Source organism: Pinus tabuliformis, chromosome 1_2 (genome assembly GCF_031772625.1).
Source record: "Pinus tabuliformis cultivar Carrire ecotype Pingquan chromosome 1_2, CPIR1, whole genome shotgun sequence".
NCBI classification, from domain to species: domain Eukaryota; kingdom Viridiplantae; phylum Streptophyta; class Pinopsida; order Pinales; family Pinaceae; genus Pinus; species Pinus tabuliformis.
The window spans coordinates 1,309,022,979-1,309,043,795 of record NC_142298.1 but is presented as its reverse complement, the minus strand read 5'-3'; the positions used below and the strand labels follow the sequence as shown (position 1 = coordinate 1,309,043,795).

At 36.8% G+C, this 20,817-nt stretch overlaps 1 protein-coding gene across 5 annotated transcripts in view; it reads left to right on the top strand.

The window, feature by feature from the left end:
• LOC149211019 (mRNA export factor GLE1-like) overlaps nt 1-20,817 on the top strand; it is a 532,145-nt gene that overhangs the window by 296,250 nt on the left and 215,078 nt on the right. For all 5 annotated transcript variants that reach the window (XM_089396862.1, XM_089396865.1, XM_089396864.1 and 2 more), the window contains 2 exons: nt 2,679-2,934; nt 15,959-16,074. In XM_089396862.1, the coding sequence (XP_089252988.1) occupies nt 2,679-2,934; nt 15,959-16,074 (372 nt within the window). The remainder of the gene's footprint in view (nt 1-2,678; nt 2,935-15,958; nt 16,075-20,817) is intronic.

Below are 20,817 nucleotides of genomic sequence, written 5' to 3'. Positions count from 1 at the left end.
ACGACTTACACAGGGACCATCTTCTTCATTGCCACCACGTGGAGGCCCGCCATCACGTTCTATTCGTGGTGGGAGGAGGAGAGATTAGTAGATATATTCACAATCTACTTCTTTTTGTCATAGATTACTCATTAGACTTGTAGACTTGTGAATTTGAATTTTGAACCTTTTTGGCTTGGCGGTGACCAAGTGACATATTTTGTAAACATTATTATTTGAATTTTGGACATGACAAATGTTGACAGTTGCTCACTTGCTAGATAAATCATAATATGCTCTATGTTTTATGTTTTATAATATGCTTAAATGTTTTATGTTTTATAATATGCTTAAAAATTTGATGTATGTTTGTAATAGCTAGAATATAGATGATTGTTGTACATACTAGTAACTACAATGGAATCATGGATGCCATATCTATCTTGATTTATGCAAAAATATGCATGTTTTCATGTCTTCTACAATTAATTTGGTATTTGGGATGTTTGTTTTGAGTATAAATGCAAAAAAATATATAAAAATATATATATATAGCAGACGCTTCCGCGGCGCTTCGCTCCCTAGATTTTTGGAAAATGACGCTTCCGCGCTCCGCGCTTCCGCTTCGCTCCCGCTTCGTGCAACATTGCTATCGACATCCAAATCATGAGAATAGACAAATCAATTATGCTACGTATCGGTACCATTCAGACCAGAAACAACAAATTGATGTTTTAGAGAATAATGACGTAAAATCAATCTCGTCTTATGCTGACAAGTCGTTACAAAATTCCAGTGATCACAATACTACATAGAAGATTAATCTAAGATGGTTTGATCCCTTCTTGGTGTGACAATTTTGTTTGTCACTTAGAAGATCATATTGGCTTGTATCGACGAAGATGATTGTTCCGAGAGAGAAAGTCATTTGAAGTCGAAAAAGAGATCAAGCCTTTTTCATCGACAAGCTTTGAGGACAAAGCTTTTTGAGGAAGGAGGCAATGTTACAAATAAGATATTTATATTATTTATGATGATGATGATGATGATCATCATAAATAATATATTTATATTATTTATGATGATGATGATCATCATCATCTTAAATAATATAAATATAAATAACGAGGATAATTGTAATAATGATTAGTTAATAATAATCAGTAGTTAGGTTGAAGAGGCATTTCTAAATGAGACATGACTCTTCGTGAAGAGACACTTGCCTGATATAAAACCAAGCCTCTCGTTCTCATTGTAAATCATTCAGTTCATTATTACAATTATCCTTGTTATTATATTTATATTATTTATAAATTTTATTCGTAAATCAAAATCTTCTTTAAAGAGAACTTGCAAATCCCTCGTTTTTGCGGCGAAGAAGCAACACAAATAATCTCAAACAAACCTAGAATCAAGATGAAACACCACAATGAAACACAAAACTCATTTGGGAATGCTTTGAGGACAAAGCATTCTTTATAGGGCTAGGCAATGTTATGTACAAAATAATAATAAAGATAAGCTATGTAATAATCAAAGAAAATAATAACAATATAATAATAAAAGAGAGTAATAACTACATGATTATGAAAAGACATTAATTAATTGAAGTCACAACCTTTCAGAAGAGGCACCCTTGTATGAATATTAATGGGGCCCTCCTTATAAACATTTCATAAATTCATTCATTCTTTCCTAGCCATTTACTACCTAGCAGATTTCCATGCTGTAACAATTTATTATTACGTAGATCTACTGAATAAAAGACACAACTGGGATTTTACCAATTATAACAGCAGAAGCAAAATTAAAGTACCAATCTCACAATCACATGCACACAAAGATTTCTGCTCTTCACATCAGTCCTTCATTCATTAAATGCAGAACTTACAAGGGCTTCTCTCTCGGGATAATGGCCCACCAAGGAAAATATATACAACAATAAACTTGGAACTGATCCAGCTGCTCAAACCCTATATCTGTGCTTTAATCTTGTTTGGTTGATCTGGATCTCCCTTGCTACCCCTTGCAGCTTCTTCGAACCCTGCACACTTACATGGAAGTCCTTTTCCACCCAATTACTAAGAGCTCATTCTCACCGTGTCTTGCACTCAAGATGTGTTTGTATGCTTTCTCCCTTAGCCTAGCCTTCCTTCTTTTATAAGTTGGAGTTATTGACTGAGTCCACAACCCTAGTCTCCAAAGTGGTTCCCAGTTGAGATTAGATCTCAACATCATTTGAGATCAATGGTTGAGATTCATCTAATAAACTAACACATTTCATTAGATTAACTCTCTTTATCTTATAAAAGTTAATTACTTTAATACAATTTAAGTAATTGCTAAGGTTAAGGGTCAATTGGGTGATTTTGACACTCCTAGACACTTGGGCTTGTGTGGAAGTACCTGCTCAAGCTATTCTCATCAATAGAAGGATACCATACACATGAATGTCAACTCCTGGCCAGCCATCTTGCCAGTGACAATCTAACATCTTGTATCATATATTTCTTAATAGAATCAAACTAACTTTCCTGCTTGTCACATTTTATAAATTTTTGTTGAGATGGTACTTACTGCTGGACTTGGGAAAGTGGGTTTCACTACATGTCTAACATAGAAGATTGTGTTTGTAACTTTGTAATAGGGAATTTAAAGTTATCCAATTTTGAAATGATGCATATGTTTGACCTATGCAGGCTAAACTGAAGGCAGAAATGAAAGCTGCTGCTGAAGCACGTAAAGCAGCTGCAGAAGCAGAGAAGAAGGCTGCTGCAGAAGCAGAAAAAAAGGAAGTTGAAGAATTAGAGAAAAAAGAAGCTGCAGAAGCAGAAAGAAGAGCAGCTTTAGAAGCGGAAAAAAGGACAGCTGCAGAAGCAGAGAGGAAAGCCAAGGGAGAAGAGAAATTCGCTCAGGAATTACAGCAAAAGTCTTCACCTGGGACATTACCCACAGGTCTGATGATTCCTTCGAAAATTGTTGGGTGTGAGGTTAATGTGTCATTTGCTTAGCCTACTTTGTAAGCCGGGTTTATGGTTTGCTCCTAGAATAGTTGAGCCTGTTGAAGTTGAATTCTGTTCTTTCTATTTCTCATCTTGTGAAATGGTTCAAGTTTGTGCTCATGTTATCCTTTTCTTTGTTCACATATTTGATTATATTGATCACTCTGAATTGACTCAAAATGTGGCTTGATTTTGACATTTTGGAGTGGGGCTGTAATTAGAGGGAGGTAAAATTTTAAGAGCAATTTTTGATCTATATTATTATCCTTCCTCCATATGTTCATCCTCTTGACATTTTTGAAATGAACATACATTACATTACATTAATGCTATGCTGCACTGATTTTTGAGATGGCTAAATATGGGGATGAGGGGATATATATATATATATATAGAGAGAGAGAGAGAGAGAGAGAGAGAGAGAGAGTTTAAAAAATATTTAAAATTTAGATTTCACCACAAACATTTCTATTTGCTTCAAGCTTCTAAGTATAATAGGCTATACTATATGGCTTTAAGCATAGCACTTATGCTGACCAATTCTGTAAAAGCTCAGGTAATTAAAAACAATGTTGCATGACTCATGCTAGACAAATACTTTGCTGGCATATCACTCGCCGACTCTGGAAAGCTTAGGAACAGACTTGGGAAAGACTCGGCAAATAGAAAAAAACTAAAAAATACCTCTTTTTTTGCATAAAAGATAAATTAATGGCATTTCCAACACATACAAGCTATAAAACCATCGTTTACACAAGAATTCATAACATCATCTCATAAAATATGATCATATAACATAACACAATTGAGATTTATATTCAAAATTTTTAAAAGCAAACTGAAAAATGATTTCATAAACAAAATCACATATGGTAGCAACTTGCAAGTTCTCCATGAATCATAACATAATTAGAAAACAAAAAATAGACAATGTCTCTCTGTGCAATGTCATGTCTCATGCATCAACACGAGGGCACCTACAATAAGCGCTTGAGGGGCTAGTGCCAACATCAGTGGGCTCAAACAACAACTATGAGGTAGGTGTGTTTCGAGTTTCCATTTGAGAAAATGGCAGACCAGAGGGATCTTAAGTCTCGTCATCAAGGCAACTCAAATCATCAATAGGCAACTCCTCCACAACCCATTCAGATTCCAGATCAATGTCATCCATTACAATTGGATTCAAATCTTTTGGGTGCATTTGTTTAATGAGCAATAAAAGGTTGTAACAGATGTAGACCAGCTTCTGCAACTGCTCATGCTCCAACCTTTTACGCTTTTTGCTATGGATGTGCTCAAACATTGACCAATTGCACTCACATCTTGAAGCGCTGCAAGGCTGGCTTAGAACTCTGATTGCAAATTCTTTCAATTTTGGTGCCTCAGTGCCACAATCTTTCCACCAATTAGCTGTAAAAAACAACAAAATAGTTTAGAGTGTTGCAAATTGCGATGCAAAACTTAAAGAATTTACAGAATTTAAAAATTGAATCTTACATGCCATTTTCTTGTCCCTGAGCCATATGGTTGAGCTAAATCCAAAAATGCCAGATGCTTCCTTGTACATGTGTCGTTGCACACTGATTTTGTCTTGAATTTCTTGGCTCGGGAACATTCTCTGAATGCATATATGACACCTCTCATCACTTCGGTTCTTTTTGAATATTATACCCCTCATTATAGAATATGCTTAGATTTAGATATGCTCGTGCTGCATGCAATGGCGAATGTAGTAGCTTGTCCCATCTAGAATCAATAATTTCTCATATAGGGAGATATTTAGATGAATCCCCCCTATAAAAAACCTTGATGGCCTCTTTTGCCCTATCCAACCCTCATGAATGTAGCCCATTGGAGGATTGTCTCCATCCATTCTCAAGACTTTCACAAGGGGCTTGGTTAAGCTCAGTGTTGTTAAAATCGCGATATTATCGCTTCATCGCGATTTTTTCCCGAAGCCGATATTATCACAAGTAATACTCACGTTTTTTTTTTATATGGGCAGCACGGTTTTATAAGGGATGCTAAATGTTTGAAATGCAATTTTTTTTGAAAGAAACAAATAATTTTTGAGTGGGGCAGCTGAATGATAAAGTCTAGGCCCTATTATTGATATGCTATTCATGGTAATGTTAAATTCTTAAAGTAAAAGTGACATTCTCCTTAATCTTCATTTTCATCAATGAAGATCAAGGAGAATGTCACTTTTACTTAAATTTTTAACATTACCATGAAATGACTCAGGATGTTTGAGAGTGGTTTCGGCCTCACTGGATTTCATATGGAGAAAGTAGAATTTTAGATTTCATTCAAAATCCAGCGAACTTATCAGTTTTTCAGGATTTCAGGATTGGGAGATTGTAATGTTTCCAGGTGACACCACCTGCTTGGGCTACCCCTGCCACCAGTAGAGGACATGGTCTACCTCCTATAGCTCCTACTTCTAGTTCTTCAGCTTCTAGAGCATAGCAGACTCCACTGCCAACTCCACCAGCACCAACATCTACATCTAGAGGGAAAGGGAAAGTTGTGGCATTTTCTCGCAAGAGGGGCAGAGGAAATCAATAGGATTAGACTTTAGTTATTTTCTTCATTTTATTGTATATGACATTATGACATGATGAGATAGATTATTATATTTTTTGTTGATATTTTGAGGCTGAGTTGGGACTCAAGAGTCATGACTTACTATTAAGGACATGATTCAATGTTATGTGTGATTTTAGCACTAGAAATGATATTAAACATCTTATATATTAGTTCTTTTATCATATTTATGTGTCAATGTATTTATTTTATGTTGTAGATGGTTTAGATATTAAAAAAATTGAAAAAAAAATGAATATTTTTGTACCAAACGATATTTTCCCGATTATTTCCGATTATTTCCCGATAATTACTATTTTTTCTGATTTTTTCCTCGCACCGATATTATCCCGATAACGATTAATGCAACATTGGTTAAGCTAACAATCTCAGTGACTTTCTCCCCCAAGTCCTCTTTGAAGAGATTAAATTTGTTTAAAAGTGATTGTTAATTGAAGAAAGAATTGGGCTAAGTGATTGTACTAGGCATAGAACAATGGAAAATTAACACTGCTGCTCTTTCTGACCTCGGCTTCAGTGCTCTTCTCTGCAATTCTTGGCCCTTTGTTAGGGTTTGACTGTAACTATAGTTACAGCCCCACAAACTCGGCCTTCAGCAACAGTCCTCCTTTATTAGCTGTCCTTGCCTTTGTACAGTCCACTGTTTGGCCTTTTTGGTACTCAAAGAGACCACCTATAGGAATGTACTGCACTAAGGCATACAAAGCAAATATTCTGACCTGTTTCTAGAGAAGCTCTCTGCCCAAAACATGCGGCTGCCCTTCCTCTACAACTCATCTTCTTCGCTGGCCTTTAGGACACTTCTGCCCACTGTCCTAGCCTTTCGTCCTCCCAAAAGGAAACCTACAACAGTGCAAATGTGATCCCAATGACACAAAAGTATACGGACCTGTTCTTGAGGATTTAGCCCTCTAATTTGGCACAGAACTGCCTCAAAAGATGTCTCCTCTATGCTGGTTGTAACTCCATAAACTCGACTTGCTGTCACAAGATTATTGGACCCAGAATAGTCCAATATCTCTCCTCTTGATCTGCGGCTGCCTTAGAGGTATCTTCTTTTGATGTTTTTGCTGCTTGGATGTGCTGGTCTTTATTCTGTTCTATAGCTCTGACACCATGTAGAAAATCCACGAAAATATGCAACTGCTAATATGAACAATCTGAAAACTAATTTCTTTTCATATAGACACATAATTTCTCTACTTATTTTGCGGCAGAATAGGAACAAAAATAAATACACAATCATGCAATTCAACAACACTATTTTTCTAGGGAACCCAATTGGGAAAATCCTCTGCTTAATTGAGACTCTTATTGAAGAAGAATGAGCAATAGGTCTCTTACAATAAAATATTGTTTCAATAAAGAATACAATGATCTTCTTGCTTGAACTAAGCTCTGAAATCTTTGCACAAATCCTAGGAAATAAGCTCCTATTTCCTAGCTCATTCTGAATGCAATTCTTCCTTCTTCAATACTTGCACAAGCTCCTCTTGTTTTTGTCATTGTTACAAGCTCACACACAATACTTGTGTTCAGGAAGAATGATAACAATTGTGCCTTCACTCTTCCTTTTAAGCAATTCAAATGGCTAAAATTGGCAAGTCAATATTTTAGGAATTAAACTAGTGATTGAGTTATCAACTGAGTTGAAGTGGCTCTTGCAACTCGTCCCAAGTCTCGATCTAGAATTAGATACTTGTCACTCGTCTTTTTCCAAGTTAACTCACACTAGAAGACAATGAACTGACCTTCGACTTTTGCACATTAGTTAACTACTTCATAACTCGTCCTAATTTGTAATGATTCATCCTAAATCATAGGAATTCGACCTAACTTATAGGAATTGGTTCCTAACTTATAGGAATTGATTCCTAACTTATAGGAACTTGAGCATGCTAAGGAAGAACTCATTGAGGTCCTTTTGATCAAGGCACAAATCAAGGAACCCTTTCTCGCTATCATTTTCAACAATAGGACTAATGCACTATTTTCTAGGATTGGAGGTTTGGCAGGAGGTTGGGCATATTTTCTTGGATAGGGAAAGTATGTGGTGGACATATTCAGGAGATTTCATTTAGAGGACTGTAGGTCCATGGCCATGCCCATGATTAGCATCTAGAAGAAGCTACATGCTTGTGATTCTGAGTTGGTAGATCGCACTATATATCGTCGGTTGATTGGTTCATTGACTTATTTGGTCAACTAGACTAGATATTTGTTTCACAGCCAATACATTGAGTCAGTGTTGTTGGAAGAATTTGTCATTGATGTCAAAGGGTGAATGGACCAATATTTGTTTGATGATTTGCATGCAATGAATTTGGATGCAAGGATACTCTAGATTGGTAGACCTTGTTAAGCCATTTCGTTTGGTAGGTGGCATGCCCTGTGGGTCCTATTGGTTGGAGAGATATTATTTTTTGAAGTTTGATGTCCGAAAGATGGGTTTAGCACCTTTGCCCCAAAAGCTTATGACCTTATCACTTCATTGTAGCCCCTAAAATAAGGTCAAATTTGTGACTTGAATTAGCCTAAACTCATCAACCTTGAAAGGAGATTATATGAAAGGCAAAATTTGATTTTTTAAGTGTCCTACACCTCCTCTAAAACAAGTTGGTTCATTTACATTAAGTCAGTTTCAATACAGTCATGTCTTTTCATAAAGAATATCATTATTTTGCTCAAGTCTACCCTAGTTAAGGGCTCCTCCAAAACACATATATATATAACCCTAGCTGTGGTCAAATGGAGGCAAGTAATTCGACCAATCTGAGGTAAAAAGAGTAGTAGTCCAACGCAATCCAAGGAAGAAATCTGTGGCTTGAGCTTCGTTCTAACGGCTGTTCTGTAGCAACCTTGATCCCTTTTGGGAAAGATTCTAAGGCCTAATTCAAGCTGTTTGAGGCATATTCGGCCCTGTCCTAGGGAAACCCTCTGAGGCAGTTCTTCTGAGGTTGTATTCGCACTATTTTAGGCCCTCCTGAGACCCATTAGGAGGTTAAATTTACACCTGCTCCTGAGGTCTATTTGCATTGTTTTGAGGCTTGCCTATTGGCATTCTTGAGGTCTGTTTGAAGTCTATCCTGGCCAGCATGCAAGTCCAAATTTGAGGTTGTTGAGGCAGACGTGAACTGTGGACAGATTTGAATCTTTGACAGTTGGAAGTTGGGGTCCGAATTTGATGATGAGGCTGATCTAGATTTCCTAAAGCAGATTGAGGAGTTGAGTTGAGGATATTTGAGGTGTATGTTAGGGCTGTCCTAACTATTGAATGAGGCATGTCCAAGCAGTCAATTCAGACCTTGACAACAAAAGTTGTGGCAGACCTTTGATGATCTGAAGCAAACTTTGATGTGTGATTTGTTGCAGACTTTTGAAGTGGTTCCGAAGCAGACTTTGACTACATCCTTGTGGAAGTTTGGAAAGTTGCCTTGAAGAAATATGAAGTGTATCTTGAAGTCATTCTTGGAATCATTCTTAAGTAGGCATTGAAGGCATTCTTGAGCAGACCTTGAAATCATTCTTGGAGCAACTGTTTGGAGGTATGAACTAGATTTAATTTGTTGCATTAGAGGACAAAATTACTGTGGAAAACTTATTGGAGCAATTCTGGAAGTTGAATATGTTCAGGCAGAGATAACAATGATTTTATCTTGTTGTATTTAGGTCATTGTCTCTGGTTTGGGACCCCAAGAGTTTTGATTTTTTTTTTATTATAAAGGGTGGTGGTAGGGACGGAAGTTGTAGCTTACTTCAGGAGGTTGTCGCCTCCTTCCAGTAGGAGCTGGTAAATCTTGGGGTTGTAGCCCCTCTAGTTGTAATTGGTAAATAGGGAAATTGTAGCTTCCCTTGTAATATATATATATTGTGTTCCTTTGATGTGATGTCATTGGTTAATGCTTTTGATACTAAATTGTAAAGAATAGAGAAATACTGGTTCATACCCCCTCTAAGTATTTCCAAGAAGTTCATGGTGGAGTGTAGGAGGGTGCATTGGGTGAATGCGAAACAAGTTTTGCGATACCTACAAGGCATAGTGGATTATGGATTGGACTATACCCAAATTCCAAGGGGATGGAGCTAGGTTGACTGGCTACACAGACTTGGATTGGGCAAGCAATGCTAGTGACATGAAGAGTACATCATAATGTTGTTTCATGTTGGGTTCGACAGTAATGTCGTGGTCCAAGAGGAGATAGATATCAATGGCATTGAGTTCTCAAAGGCGGAGTATATGGTAGCTAGTTAGGCTAGCTGTGAGGCCATTTGGATTCGAAATATGTTATATGGCCTATTTGGTAGCAACTGAGACCAACAATGATCTACTACGATAATCAGAGTTGTATTAAACTCTCGCAGAATCCAATATTTTATGATAGGTCAAAGCATATTGACATCAACTACCACTTCATTTGGGGTTATGTTAAGAGAGGAGCAATGAAACTAGAGTACATAACCACCACTGATGAGCAAGTTGTAGACATCCCATAAAGTCCTTGTCAAGGGGCAAGCATGTCTACTGTAGGGACAAGATGGGAATGGGGAGAAACACCATTCTCAGTAAGAGAGAGTGTTGAGAAATGGTTCTAAGGAGGTGTTTCCTAGTGCTTTGTGCCTAGCCTAGGAAAAGTGGAAAAGTGAACCCCTTGAGAAAAAATGACATTATGAGTTTATTAAAGTCTTGTGATTTATTAGTTACTTTATGAGATTACAAAAGTACATTTTACTTTTTATTATTAAAGTTACTTTATGAGAAAAGTTACTTTGTGTTATAATGTACATGGTACACTTTTAAGTTAATAAAGTGACTAGGAGGGTCAATTAATGAAAAGGGGGACTTGAGGGGGTCAATGTGAGATTAGATCTCCACCCTTGATCAAAAGAGGGTAAGATCTAATCTCAACCCTCGATCTCAGGGATAGGTATTTCTCTTCATTAAGAGAATAAAAAGGGGGAAAAGACACTTTGCATGTGATGCGAACAAAGTTCGTTCTAAAGGTTAAATACTCCAAAAGTCTTGGAATATGTAGATCTCCATGGAAGATACAAGGATATATATTAAAATGTATGAGTAATAATGATGATACAAATGAGAGTGAGAGGCCTACTTATATACTAGGCAGGTGCCACTTCATGGAGAGTCATGTCCCATTTAGACATGCCTCTTCAACCTAATTACTAATTAACTAATCATTATTACAATTATCATCATCATTTACATTTAGTATATTTTATTCATAACATTGCCTTCCTCTTCAAAAAGCTTTGTCCTCAAAGCTTGTTGATGAAAAGGCTTGATCTCTTTTTCTATTTTAAATGTCTTCTTGTCTCGGAACTGTCATCTTTGGGATCAGACCATCCTAGATTAATCTTTTGTGGAATTTTTCGGTGACTGGAAACTTGTGATTAATTGTTATCACATGAGTGGATTGCACCGACATTAGTATCCTTCGGAACATTAGTTTGTTGTTTCTATTCTAAATACGTAGCTTGATTGAGTTGTCTATTCTCATGATTCGAATGTCGATAAGGAATTCTAGTGATTTGATTTTCCCTTATCTTGTTTGTGCCATTTTCTTGATTTTTTTGAAGTACTTGATTTCCTTTAGCTATGGAAATTGAATGGTTAATTTTTGGATATTCACTTGAATCTTTTGTTGCTGGAACTGCAACTTCTAAGTACATCTTTACTTCAACTAGTTTGTCCGCTTCTTGAGTTGTGTTATTGATTGGATCGGTATTTGTTATCTTTTCGTCAACTTGAATTTCTACCTTTGATGCTTCCTTCTCGATAAGTTGTTGTACCTTGTTTTTTAATGACTTCTTGTCCTTCTTAAGCTTCCTAATTTGCGTCAGTAATTTTTCACTATGGTCTTTAAGTCGAGAAACTTCTTCATTTTTGTCAATGGTGATCTTGTCAATTTCTCTTTGCATAATTTGTAGTACTTTTTTACCTTCTTTCAAAAATATCTTGTATGTCTTCTGGTATTACTGAATTCGGCTTCACTATAAGATCTTGTAGCGTTATTTTCTTTTCTTTTTGTAGCGAACCCAGAATAATGTCACCTTGATCATTCCATAGGGATTGAACAAAGAATTGCAATATAAATTTATATTCTCCAATTTTTAACTGTAAATCAGTTATTTCATATTTTTTTTGTCCAAGAAGTCTAATTTTTTTATTTTATTTAATTCAAGAATCACCAATTGGTTTGCAACTTTAGGGTTATATAATTTTTACTTTCAGCAGGAGAGATAGAAATAGTAAGATCTTTTCTTGCGAGAGTTCCCTTAATTTTAAAAAGCACTTTAGCATAATTGGGTAAGGTTTCTAAAAATCTTCCTTCCGCCATTTTCAAGTTTTTCCCTCTTTATTTTGCATTGTACTTGTTATTTTTTTATTGTCCTTTTTTTATAACTTATAAATAGCCTTTTCAAAACTTTTAATTATTATTATATTTTTTAAATAATAATATATCTCTTTTGTAGTTATTTAATAATATATCTCAAACTTTTTAATCAACTTGAACCTTTAAAAACTCTCCCTTATATATAACCTTGACATATATATATATATATATATATATATATATTTTAAAGAACTTTTATAACTTCTCAAATTTTTATGAAAATTTCCTTTTTCTTTTTTTTTTTCTACTGCATCCACTTGTAATTCTTATGAATATGACCCTTTTTTTTTCCCATTGTTGATTTTTATTTTTATTTTAATATATGTATGTATTAATTATATCATAAACTATGATATAATTTATAAATTATATAATAAGTATTTGACTTCTGGAATTCGCAGGATCAGACGTTAGTGAAGGGCGTGATGGTTGGATGGGACAACACGGTTGGCGATAAGAGAACAAGACGACATCGACGTTGAAAGCAGGTGGATGGTTGCAGAGACGAATGTGGTGGTTTGCGGTGAAGGCAATGTGACTGGTACAACGGAGCGGAAATAGCCTGGGGTTCCTATCGGGCACTGGTGTATGTGCGGGTGGGGTTCCAGGAGCATACGACGACTGTGCTAACGATGGTCACCAGAATAGATAATGGAGTGATGGCTAAGCGTATGAGGGGACAATTGTTGTTGGATGGTTGCGCGATTGGCAGCGGAGACTGTCGAATGAATTGGATTGTAGAGTTATCGGGTGCTGGACGACGCTGGTGCTGCCGCTGTGGAGGTAAGTTTATATATATATATATATATATATATATATATATATATATATATATTATAAATGATGAGCAATGGTGTTCTATCACATTCCGCATAATCTATCATCAGTTCTCTTCTGCTATGAACAATGGAATTGACTTTGAAGGAAGCTTTTAGAGGCCTTCGAATGAAGGAAGCTTTCAGAGGCCCGAACTTCTCATCGCGAAAACCAGCAGCCTAACAGTAGCATGCGTGTAAAGAGTGGCTGGTTGGTGGTTGGATCAATCGTGGCGATTGCACGAGTCCATGTAGATGAAAAAACTCAGTCGTAAAACATCTAGTCAATGGTTTTGATTGTGAATTTATTGCTTATATTTTTTTCGTTTTATTGCTTATGTCCTTTTCCTTTTATTTTTCTGTATAATCGTTTTTTTTAACTTTAATTTTTTAATTTTAATTTTATTTTGTTTTTAAATTTTGATTTTGTTTTTAAATTTTGATTTTCAACGACAACAAAGCTAGCGAATTTCGACGGTCAAAGACCTGGATCGGAGAGCATGGCTCTGTGCAGCAGTGGAGCGGCTAGAGGATCGAATTGCTCTGATACCAAATGAAGCGAACAAAGTTCGTTCTTCAGGTTAAATACTCTTGAGACTTGGAATATGTAGATCTCCATTGAAGATACAAGAATGTATATTAAAATTAATGAGTAAGAATGATGATACAAATGAGAGTGAGAGGCCTGCTTATATACTAGACAGGTGCCTCTTCATGGAGAGTCATGTCCCATTTAGAGATGCCTCTTCAACCTAATTACTAATTAACTAATCATTATTACAATTATCATCATTATTTATATTTAGTATATTTTATTCATAACAGCATTCATTCATTCTTCATGCATGAGATTGGAGAAGAGAAGGAGAAGCAGAAGGAGAGGAGAGGAGACCAGGTTAATTTGTAGAGGAGGCTGAAGGCAAATCGAGTGGCTGAGAGGGTAAATTGTATAGCCTGTGGAGAGTACAAATTCCCAGGAAGATTATACAGCTGAGAGGGCACGAATTATTGCTGTATGAGCAGCATGATTTTCAAGGAATATCAATGCTGAAATCGAAGTCTGTTAGAGCAGCTAGTAGGGCATGAAAATTGGGACAGGTTGAGCGAGATTTTTGGGCTGGCCCTTGGGCACAAAAATCGAGGATACTGTATGGTGTTTAATGTTGTTACAAACCATTGATTTCTGAGCTGAGTGGCACACAAATTGAGGCTATCAAGGCACACCTTTTAAGACTGGTAGCACAGAAATCAAGGACAGCTACAACACTGTTTTCAAGGCAGCGTGGCACAGATTTGATATAAGTTTGTGTTGTATTAATTGCTGATTGTATTGTTGTACCAAATATCTTTAAGGAAAAATAAATATCTCTTCACTAGTTTTAACTTTGGGGTTTTTCCAGGGTCAGTTTGACCAAAAATTTATTGTGTTCAAATTTCATGCATGGTTGTGTGATTACTCAGCAAAAGTGAAAAGTGGACTAGATCTCAAGGGTTTCTTGTTTTGAGATTTAAATTCAATATATCATTTTTTAATAATTATGGGAAGACTATTAAACTTGATTTGAAAACCAAACTTGAAACCATGGAGGGATTTACAGTCAAAATTTCTACACTAGGGGGCCATCTCAGACCAAGTTGTTGATGTATTTTTGGTTCAGAGATGCATTTCACTCGGTTCTATTTTGGTTATGTGCACCTTTACATGCTATATAAATGAGAACTTTTGCTTATTTGTGTAAAATGGTTTGGATTCATATGGAAGCACATGAAAATGCATCTTTTTCTTTAGAACTTGAATATTTTGTGTGTTTTTGGTTGACTGGTTTTTTGGTTTGTTATTTTTTTTACCAGTTCCTGGTTTAGTCAACAGTTCGGTTCTGATAACATTGATTGCACTTAGTGCTATTTTGGTTATATGCAGTGTGTACTCTTGCTATGTGCAGGAGAAATTTTGCATATTTGTTTGTAATGGTTTGGATACATATGGATGTACTTGAGATTCGAGAATATGCGTTTTCTTTTAAATTTGAGTATTTAAATTTTAAAGTAATTTTTGGCCAACTGATTTTATGGTCCCGTTCTTTTCCGGTTCTGGTCTGGTTTAGATTTTTGGGGTTGATTTGTCTGATGATTAGTATGGTTCTGATAACACTGGTTCATGTATAATGATATGCAAAGCTTACTGGTATTGTGATTTGCGAATGTTGAATATATTACCTTTTGATGTGAAGATGTAATATTACTTGTGATAACCTCAGTGCCTTTGTTTCTCAATTATAAGAGATTAAGATACTGGCAGATGAGGAAACTTTAATGCTTCATAAATGCCTCAGAATCTGTTTTCCAGATAAAGAGCAGTTTGTAACTTGTGTGTTTTTGATAAAACTTTTTAGAAAAGGATAAAGGGTGTCATTCTTTTGGATTTATCATTCTTTTTCTTTACTACTGTGTACCTTGGTTCCTAAAGCAAAGCGAGGGGTAGTCTTTCCATCTAGACTCTATTTCAGTTTTCTTTCCATGTTTTTGCCAGAGTATTTTGTTGATTCTTTTTGTGTTCTGATCATAATTTCATGTTGGGAATAATATTTTACTATTTGTATGGTGAAATTTCTGCTAGTTAACTCGAGGGAACGAGAGTAAGAATATTTTCAGATCTCATTCTCAGATGAACTGGTGAAACTTGTTAGTTTTCTCATGTAATTGCTATTGTTTTTCTTTGCTAATTTTCCTTGACTCAATAAGTTTTGTGGATCATGGTTTAATCTCTTGTAAATGTACTTTGCTTTCATCCATCTATTCAAATAATTTCTTTTATCAGATAAAGTTGTTCAATTTACAAGTTCTGGCTGCATTTGATCTCTGAAGTAGTCGCCCCCCTCGTTCTCTCTTTTTCTCTCTCGTTGAATTGCTTGCTTTACACATGACCATTTGACATGTGTAATGCAATTAAAGTGTGGTGTTTTATGTCTTCCCGAGTATGGTTTACTAGTAGATCTTAACATCATCTAAAGTTTAAACCAAATGTTGTGCCACAAACTATAGTTTCATATTGTGATTACTGTTTTGCACCAGGAAAATATGTTTCCATTCATTTGTAGTAATTTTCTTTTCTAATTTTTTCTTTATATTTTTTGTATGATAGGTATTAATGTCAAAGTTGCAGAGACTGCAGCAAAACTGGAGGCACAAAGAATTGGAAAATTAAAGGCTCTAGAGGACCAGTGCCAATCTTTGAGATCCAATGCAAATTTAAGTAAGGTATTACTCACAGCATACTTGTAGTTTATGGAGAAAACAAAACTGACTGTAAAGAATGACACGGAACAAGGCAGATATGTACATCTAATATTTTATTACATCTAAAAAGAACGTCTAATGTAATTTTGTACTAGGATGAGTACTGGGGATACCGAAGGAATATAAACAATAAGTGCTCATTGAGGAATCACTTTTGTGGATGCCATTTTCTTCCCCATTAGAATTTTTAATTAAAACAATTTCACATGTACTTGATTTCATTTGCTTTCCCTTCAATATATTGTTTACATGCCTGCACCGAAGTGTTGATGGTTTTGAATTTCTTTAGCTATTCCTTACTTAAAGTTGCAAATTTCATCTCTGTTGTTAATTCTTCTCAAATTCCTCTGTATGATGGTATGACACTTTGTGTTGTATCAACTTAATAGATCTGGACTTGGAGGAGTTTCACAGGGCATGCTATTCAAAAGGAACTGCCTCTTGGACATAGATCAGATAAGTATATTAATGTCCAACAAATGACCACAATGTAGGTCAAGGGGACTAAAGAGTTCTCTGAAAATCTGGTGCCAGGAAAATTAGTATGGTCTTGGCTTCCACACAATATTCCTTTTCTGGATTTTTATCCTCTGCTGCAACAATTCCTTTCTCTTTAGCCCTAAGTATCACACTCTCTCTTTGTCTTTATCATCTCCTTAGCCTTGCTTTTATAATTTCTCATTGAGCTAATCCCTAACACGTATCTCCAAAGTGATGGATGGTTAGGATTAAATCTTAATCCATGTGATATCAATCATTGAGATTAAACAAAATCACCAAGTAAATAATTTACTTTTCCCTAGTTTCTTTAGTTCAATAGCTGACATAATTAATTTTGTGCTTTTCTTAAGTTAGGCTTAGGATAAATTACAAAATCAATTTACTCAATAAATTGAGCAATATGTTAAGGAGACTTGAATGACTCCTGCATGCTTGACATCTAGCCAATGTAGAAGTACTTGTTCGCTGCTACAATCATCAACAAACCTCGGCCCCTAGAGCAAGTGAGGCCGAAGGAGACCTTAAGGAGATGTCAAATTGCTTTAGAGCACCTGCCCATGGGTGTGGGGAGGGTCATGGCATGATCTTGTCGGAATCGTCAATGCTAGAGAAATTGTCAATGCTTATGTGGATGATGTCCTTTGACACTATGCTGTGTGGGAGCACCCGCCACCCCCAACACTTTGCACTTAAAGGGCATTCCTAGAGGCAGTGTATAGAAAGCACCCTAGTGAGTGTGTTTCCTAAGCTCCCTTATGGGAGAGGTTTTGGCAAGCGAGAGCTCCCTTCTTATGAAAGGTGCTCCTTGCTTGCTTAGGGAGTGTTTAAAGAATGCTTATGGAGAAACACTACTTGAGTGCTCCAAGGACGCTCTTGGTAGTTAAAAAATGCCGCGTGAGTGCTCTTGTGCAAGAGGGCGACTCTGGTTTATCTTGTTTCTTGTGAGAACCAAGACAAGGTGAGAAAATCGTGGCATGGCTAGGCTACCTTGTTGGATTAAAACACTCATTCACTCCATTTGCTCTCATTGTATTTTTCATTTCACTCATTTCACTAATTTTTGCTAGGGTTCAAAGTGGGTTATTTTCTAGTTCTCAAGTAGTAGATTTATGAGAGCTTGGAGGGAATCTTGAAGGTTTCCATAAGTGAAAGCTTGAAAGGGAAATTGAATGGTTCCATAGTTACAGTCAACCACCATTGGAGAGCTGAAGAGTTCGGCTTTGAAACCAACTCTTTCCCATTTCTCCTTCTTGATCATTGTATTGTACACATGAAGTTATTCTTACGCATGATGGGTATGTCAATGTGGTATATCCTTTCGGTTACCATTGACCACTGAAAATCATTTGAAGACTCCATGCCCAAATATGTGTGAGAGGCTTCATGTACCATCAGAGTTCACTATATCATCAAGAGTTTTTTAACTCTATCTTCTTCTTCTCATCTTGTTTTGTGTTGTACTCAGGTTCCACAAGCCCTATGAGGATGATGTAAAGTGATGCTAGTTTCATGAATTGAGTCATGTAACAAACCTAGGTAACTTAGGACATTGTCATCAAGTGAGTTTACTTTGGGAGGTATTTGTTACTGTTGATTTGGGGTAGCATTGGATGTGCTCTAAGCCTCAAATTTTGCAGGGAGGCTTGGGCACAGGGATTCCAAAGAACCGAGAAAGCGATTTGGGAAATTCCACCCAGAAGTGATTTTATTAAAATAATTAATATTTTTAATGGGGTTCGTAAGTCTAAACTTAGGAAAATTAAAATATTAATGGGTATTAATCTAATCAGGGGTGAAACTTCTAGAAAAAGCCACAGATCAAGCCAAAACGATCTAAGCCTTTGATTATGAGTTAATCTAGGCCGTTGGTTGTCCAACAAGAAGATGTAAGAAGGGGCTTGAGGGTCATTTGGAAAATACACAAAGAGATTGAGAAAATTGATTTTCTGAGGTGAGAAGTTCTTAGGAGGAAAATCAATTGAGGAGATCTTGCAGCAGAGGGGCAGTGAGAATCTAGGAGAAGGAATTTTCAAAGAGTACCAAGCAGAGAGAACATAAAGACATCTAGAGGAAGGATGACGTTGGCATATGCAGTGTTGACGTAGAGGCGATGCAGTCCTTGAGTGGAAGTTGAGTTGTTGCTGAGGGAAGTCGAAGTTCAGTTGCCGGAAGCTAGGGTGTGAGTCTGGGAGGCAAAAAGTCGATTTCTCAGCCATAAGAGGACCCAGAGGATAGGCAACATAATACCCAGGATGGGTGACACAGAAGCTACCTAGGGTGAAACAGTTTTGTGTGAAAATTTCTAACACGAAATTCTACTACAGTAACTGATTTATTTCACCTACTTATTTCTCACAATAATTTATTTACAAAACCCTTCAGTAAACAATAAAATAAATTCTATTGCAGTTATCACATAATTACATAGAGAAAATAACAGTGATATGCAAGCACAAGAATCAATCACATCAAGACAGTTGTTTTTGCATAATTATCCCCGGAAAAACCCAATGTGGGAAAACAGGTGCAACAGATGAGGGTTTTATTAATCTTCAACAACAATCGCTGTACAAGGAATGATTACACAGAAAAAATGAGACACTTTTGAGAGAAAAGACCTGATACAAAGTTTCTCCTCCTTCTGGAGAAGTTTTGACACCCTGGAGACCCTTCACCCACCTCTGCGTCACTTCTACGCCAGTCTTCGTCAGCCTGTGTGAGGACTGCGTCTCCAATGGTGCTGTTCCCTGCTCTTCCTCTGCTGTCTCTCGAATGCCCTGCGTCACCTCCTCCTCAGTCACTGACTACTGCTGGTGCTCTCCTCTTCCTTCACCCTAAAACTCTCCCTCTGAAATCAAACTCCTTCTCCTTGAGAATCAATTCCCTTTGGGGTACTGAGTATTTCCCCAGTGTGTCTCCAAATGACTCTCAAGTCTTCTCTTATACTCTTCGTGATGATTAATCAATGGCCGAGATTAAGTCTCTAATCAGTGGCTAAGATTAAAACAGACTTGATCCTCGTCTCTTAGAAGCTTCTCACACATATCTTTTTTAATACCCATTAATATATTTATTTTCCTAAGTTTAGACTTAGGAACCCATTAAAAATATTATTTATTTTATTAACTCCTCATTCGGGTGGAATTTCTCTAAACGATTTCTGGGTCTTGGAGATCTCATGTGTTCTAGCCCCTACACAAAATTTTGGAGCTAAAGCACATTCGATGCTACCCAAAATCAACACTCCCTCTTAGCGAGGAATGTGCTCTAGCAATACTTCCCAATAGAAGCATCACACTGATCCACGACATCGATCCTCTGTGTTGTTGATGCGTGGTCTACTGCCCCTCATCCACTGCACTGCTATGACCTGTACTATTGCCCATGACACTATAACTGTCACTGGTACATCTGTACCGCAACTTCCTCTGATTATGCTGCATCATGCAGCCCATAGCACTGTCACTGCTAACTGCTGCACTACAACTCCTTATACTATTTGCTTCTGCTATTGAAACAGATTCTTCAACATCCCCATCTCTTGCTTGAAGTAAACAAACTTTGTTCGTCCTAGGGCCTTGGTGAGAATGTTTGCCACCTGTTGTCCTGTTGGGGTGTACCTTAACTGTACTGCCCCTCGTTGGACACAGTCTCTGACAAAGTGACACCTGATATCAATGTGCTTCGACCGATCATGAAAGACTGGATTCTTAGAGAGCTTGATGCAACTTTGATTATCACACAAAACACTGGTTGCTTCCATCTTTCCCCTAAATAGATTCACAAGAAATTTCCTAAGCCATATGGCTTTGCACGAAGCTGTGCTAGCTGCCATATATTTAGCTTCAGCTGAGGTCAGAGCCACGAATTTCTGTTTCCTACTACACTAGGAGGTCATTCCTGATCTAATGTTGAAACAGTATCCAGTGGTACTTTTCCGATCTACTGAACTTCCAGCGCAATCTGCGTCAGTGAACCCACTTAACCTGATGTCATTGCCTTGGGTGTACATTAGTCCATGCTTGACTTTTCCTTGTATATATCTGAGAACATGCTTAGCTGTTGCCTAGTGCGCCCTCTTTGGTTTTACCATGAACTGACTAAGGGTGTTAACAACATAACAATTGTTCGACCTCTTATTGACCAGATACATCAGGGACCCTATTAGTTGCCTGTACAAGGTGGGATCGACTTCTTTATCTT